Source organism: Brassica napus, chromosome A9, assembly GCF_020379485.1.
Source record: "Brassica napus cultivar Da-Ae chromosome A9, Da-Ae, whole genome shotgun sequence".
Classification (NCBI taxonomy): Eukaryota; Viridiplantae; Streptophyta; class Magnoliopsida; order Brassicales; family Brassicaceae; genus Brassica; species Brassica napus.
This window is the reverse complement of record NC_063442.1, coordinates 20,319,602-20,324,555: the sequence shown is the minus strand read 5'-3', so window position 1 is coordinate 20,324,555 and position 4,954 is coordinate 20,319,602. Positions and strand designations below refer to the sequence as shown.

At 35.6% G+C, this 4,954-nt stretch overlaps 1 protein-coding gene across 2 annotated transcripts; it reads left to right on the top strand.

Annotated features, from left to right (window-relative positions):
* The first annotated feature begins 1,615 nt into the window (after window positions 1-1,615).
* LOC106446928 (coatomer subunit zeta-3) lies at window positions 1,616-3,974 on the top strand. Of its 2 annotated transcripts, none has more exons than XM_013888753.3 (7): window positions 1,616-1,738; window positions 2,146-2,181; window positions 2,624-2,783; window positions 2,865-3,012; window positions 3,085-3,162; window positions 3,517-3,601; window positions 3,693-3,974. In XM_013888753.3, the coding sequence occupies exons 2-7, from the start codon at window positions 2,167-2,169 to the stop codon at window positions 3,750-3,752; spliced, it is 546 nt and encodes a 181-aa protein (XP_013744207.1). In that variant the 5' UTR covers window positions 1,616-1,738; window positions 2,146-2,166; the 3' UTR covers window positions 3,753-3,974. The 2 variants fall into 2 exon arrangements, with proteins under 2 accessions (XP_013744207.1, XP_013744208.1); XM_013888754.3 differs by having other exon boundaries at window positions 1,623-1,738; window positions 2,868-3,012.
* The last annotated feature ends 980 nt before the right edge of the window (window positions 3,975-4,954 follow it).

Sequence of the window (4,954 nt, the reverse complement as noted above, 5' to 3'; positions counted from 1 at the left end):
AACTCGGGTTGCAAAGCCTTAACTTGGAATCGCTAGGAAACCCGTTCTTGGAATATGATCTTAGGATTTCGGATCTGATCTGGGAACCTCAGATCAAATGTTCGGGCACGTGGTAGTAGTATCTTCGATCTGGCTAGAGTTCTTTAGTTCGTCGTGCATGTTCTTGTTTGATTGGTGCATGGCAAACTGATTAACTTTTATTTACTCCGGATCGGGGGTGTTACAAGAGTCATCTGCGTAATGCAGCAGGTCAGAAGATAGATGATCATTGGGCTGTAATCCTTGATATTGATGCTGATATTGCAGCAGCTCAAACTGTACACAAGGCTGCTAGACCGTGGAAATTGGCTTATTACAACGGACCATATTAGTATTACGAGAACAGATCTGCCATCCATCCTCCAGCCATTCAGAGGCAAGACTTTGAGTTGAAGCCTCATTATTTAAAACTCATGGGACTGACACTCTACTGTGGGTTATCACAAGAGCATCCTATAGACCATCTGGAGAGGTTCGAGGATCTAGTTTCTGCTATTAAATCCAATGGAGTCCCTGAGGACTATCTCTTTTGAAAGCTCTTCAAGTTGTCACTTGTTGGAGAGGCTTTGCACTGGCTTAAGCAGCTAGAGCCATGATCTCTCACATCCTGGGCCAACATCAAGAACGCATTCTTATATCACTTCTTTGATGGGGCACGCGCTAAAGACTTGAGGAGCAAGATTGCTACATGCCCACAGGAGCCCACATAGTCATTCAGAAGCTCATGGATCAAATTCAAGTCATATCAGAGAGACTGTCCACACCATGGATTCAATGAAGTGCAGCTGCACAACACTTTCTTCAGAGGCATCTCGCTGGCATATCAGATGGCTCTAGGCTCAGCTAATGATGGAAACTTCAACACTAGTAATCCAGAAGAGGTTGTGAGACTTATTGAGAACTTGGTATCCAGCAACAGCACCAAGAACACTTATTTCGAGAGGAAAAAATCGACCACTATCCTAGGAAAGGAGCTGCTGGACGATTTTAAGGCTAAGGTAGATAGGGTTCACAAGCTTCTCAAGAAGCAAGTCAACTTAGGAGAGGATGTAGAAGTTGTTGATATTGACAGTGCCATAGATGGAGAAGAGGATGTGAACTTCGTCACTGGTTAAGGCTTTCAGAATTAGAAGACTGGAAATCAGAATGGATAACATATTGTCAAGTTATATTATGTTTTTAAAATAAAAAAAGATTAGAAAAAAAATTAACATCGTTAGCAAAACACTAAATCCTAAACTCTAAATCATAAACTATAAACATTTGGACAAATCTTAAATTCTTGGACAAATCTTAAACTCTAAATCAAAAACACTAAACATTAAAACATTCAAGAGTTTAGGATTTAAGATTTAAGGTTTAGGATTTATTGTTTTAGTGTTTAGTATTTTTTATTTAGAATTTATCTAAGGGTTTATGATTTAAGGTTTAGGGTTTAGTGTTTAGTTGACGATATTAACTTTTTTAATTAGTTTTTTTGTAGTTATTAATTATTTTTATCTATTTAAATTTATTTTTTTATTTGAAAAACATAATATAATTTGATAATATGTTATTTCTTTTTTAAAAATATATCAAATATGAAATAAGGAGGTTTCTTTGTAAATTATCTAGGTTACATAGTAAAATGAAAACCACGCGTACTATTTTCTTATTTCCTAGTTCCATCGGCTCAAGCAAGTCATCTCCAATCTCAAAGGTAAGTGATCGCCTTATCCTTTCGATCTCTGCTTCCGTTTCTTATATTTATGTTCCGAATCAATCAGATCAGATCAGATCAGATCAGATCAGATCGATAGGCTACCCACTCGAATTATTTTTCTAGAAATCTGGATTAAATCTGAAGCCGTTGGTTCACAGTTGCCTTGATGAGATTTTTCAATTCGTTCGTCAAAGAAAAAAATAGGATTTGGTTTCTGTTGATTCTTAGATCTTCTTGGTCTTATGTATAACACTTATTTTGTAAATGTATTGGTTCCCGGTTCTGTCTTATAGATCTGATTGTAAGTCTTTGTATTAAAAAATCGAAATTGTACCCTCTGGTGTTCACTGACTGGATTAGTTTGTTAGTGTGTTTTTATAACACTTAGTTTATCACCATTTCAGGTGTAATTTGGTTCAACAACAATGTCAAGGGCTAATGTAAGTATATCTATCACCTCATTGAATGTTGTTTTATGTCAGTATTATGTAGTTTTGCTATGTGGATTGTATGCCTATGGATTTATTTTTCTTTAAGTGGCTCACTATTTCTTTGGAGAGTGTGGCAATTGGCAAATATGTGATTGATGCTCCCCCATAAGCAATCTGGAAGCTTTAGAAACAAAACTTGTGGTAGATTTCTAGAAACCTTCTTTTGCTGCTGAAAATTTCCCTATTGTTACTAGATGATTTGGATTTCTGCTGGAGCTGCCATGTGTCATGTTTTTGTATATTCGTATGGTGGTCAGATTCAGTTTAATCAAAAACTTTTCAAACCAATTTTGGACCGGGGATGATTATTATTATTATTGTTTATCATGGATTATCGCTTCTGCTTCTAGGTTAATGCTTACACCTGACTTTCCAATTTGTAATGAAACAGGATTCTTGTCCTTTGGTAAAGAACATTCTTCTTCTAGACTCTGAAGGGAAACGTGTGGCTGTCAAGTATTACTCGGATGATTGGACAACTAATGCTGCCAAGTTAGCTTTTGAAAAATATGTCTTCACGAAGACCGCTAAAACCAATGCTCGCACAGAAGGTAAGACGCAACTGAAATTTCCACACTATTCATTTATGTACTTCTTTGTGTATTTATATCATATGTTACATTTTCTTGCAGCGGAGATCACGCTGTTGGAGAATAACATTGTTGTCTATAAGTTTGCCCAGGACCTTCACTTCTTTGTTACGGGAGGTGAAGATGAAAACGAGCTCATCTTATCATCTGTTCTACAAGGCTTTTTTGATGCTGTTGCATTACTTCTCAGGTACTAAACTCCCCTTAACAAATGACTTGGATCTTTTCCTGGTCAGGCAATTAAAATTTAGCATCCTTTCAGGAACAATGTTGAAAAGATGGAAGCCCTTGAAAACTTGGATCTCATCTTTTTGTGCCTTGATGAGATGGTTGATCAGGGGTATGCTTCGGTTCTATTCTACAATTTTATAACTGTGGTAACATCTTAGCCTTGCGCCATAGTTATTTGCAGATTAAAGAATAATATGATCTACAGTCAGTGTGATAAGCTCTTCTTGTTAAGTCTAGTTATGGACTATCGTATCTTAGCCTAGGGGCTGTTCAGGGATGTGTATAGCTATTGCATACTCAGATAATTCGTGGGGGGCATTCTGGGGGATATTTGTTTAGAGACTTCTCTCGTTGATGAAGTCTTTTGGGTGTGTGGTTCTTTGGTGAAATGAATCAAGAAGGATATTAATGGTTTGAATCCTATCAGGGTGATAGTCATGTGTGCGTTGTGTTGTATGTTCAGGATGGTATTGGAAACAGATGCCAATGTCATTGCGGGAAAAGTAGCAATGCAGAGCGCAGAAACAAGTAGTTCACTCTCTGAACAGGTGTGATGCAGTATGACTTTCTTTGAGCAAAGCGATAGTCTTCATAGTGATTATTATGCATCTGACAATTCTTGTGCCTTTCGAATTGTAGACATTAACGCAAGCATTCGCAACGGCGCGAGAGCACCTGGCAAGAAGTCTTTTAACATGATTTTCATCGTGGAAGCAAAATGATCTTTAATCATGAGCTTTAATAGCCATATCTGAAATTGTTGCTGTTCACTAGAGATGAATGCATGTTTACTCAAGTATCTTTTAACTGATTTTCTTACAAATCGTTTACTTATATCGTTTCCTTCTTGAATTTGGATCTATTATTTTTGTTGTTGGTTACCAATACTTCCATATTATATTTTATTCTTCTTGAGAATTATTCTTTAGCGGATAAACATATATACACAATCAGTACCGGCCATGTGGTAAAGCTGGTAAAGCACTAGCTTTAGGCGCCACCAGAATATAGATATTTAGGGGCAGACATTTTCGAGAAAACAAGTTGTGGTCTAGTGGTTGTTAGCGACTTTCTGCCTCTGTCTAGACCTGGGTTCGACGCTTTTATGTCACTTTTTATTAAGAGTGCGTTACATCATCAGACGCATTGTTCTTTTTTTGACAAGATAAGACACTTTCCACTTAAGGGACATATTATTCTCTTCCACCCTTTGTGGTTTTACAGCAGTACCCCTCACGCTTGGTTAAGAGAAACTAGAGGATGACTGCATTTTTTTTATTTTTTTTATTTTTTCTCAACTTTTTCTTTGTTCTTTTTGTAAAGTTTTTATGTTTTTATGTTTTTATTTGGTTTTTTCTCAGAGTTTAAGACATTTGAAGAAAGTATAATTATTACAATAAATTGTAATTTGTTTTACTCTATATTTTAACATTCATTTTCATATATATATTTTATATATTTCAACAATTATATAAAAAAATATATGGACATAAGAAGTGTGGATGCAAAATTGTGAACATGTAAGAAAAATAAGTTAACATAAAAAGATGTGGACATGGATGGATAAAAAATATAGAAAAACTCTTTAAAATTTTCGTGGATGAGGTTTCATGAACTAAGTTTCATAGATGTGTTTTCTTGGACAAGTTATTATATTCCTAATCATCTTACATAATTTCTTAGTATCTGTGGACAAGTACTTTATGCATACCGTGTAGTTTTTACGTACATGTATTTTGTGTAAGTCACTTTGGTGAACAAATGGGTGTGGACATGGATAATAAAAGTTTGGACGTAAAACAATATGGACATGGACAAAACAAATATGAAAAATGTGAAAAGATAGTAGTATCCGAACATAGAATAGTGAATTATATGGATAAATTCATATGTACAGTTTT

Coding starts and splice junctions, on each gene's coding strand:
- LOC106446928 (XM_013888753.3), top strand. Junction 3,013..3,084: donor GCTGTTGCATTACTTCTCAG/GTACTAAACTCC, acceptor GCATCCTTTCAG/GAACAATGTTGAAAAGATGG. Junction 3,163..3,516: donor GATGAGATGGTTGATCAGGG/GTATGCTTCGGT, acceptor TTGTATGTTCAG/GATGGTATTGGAAACAGATG.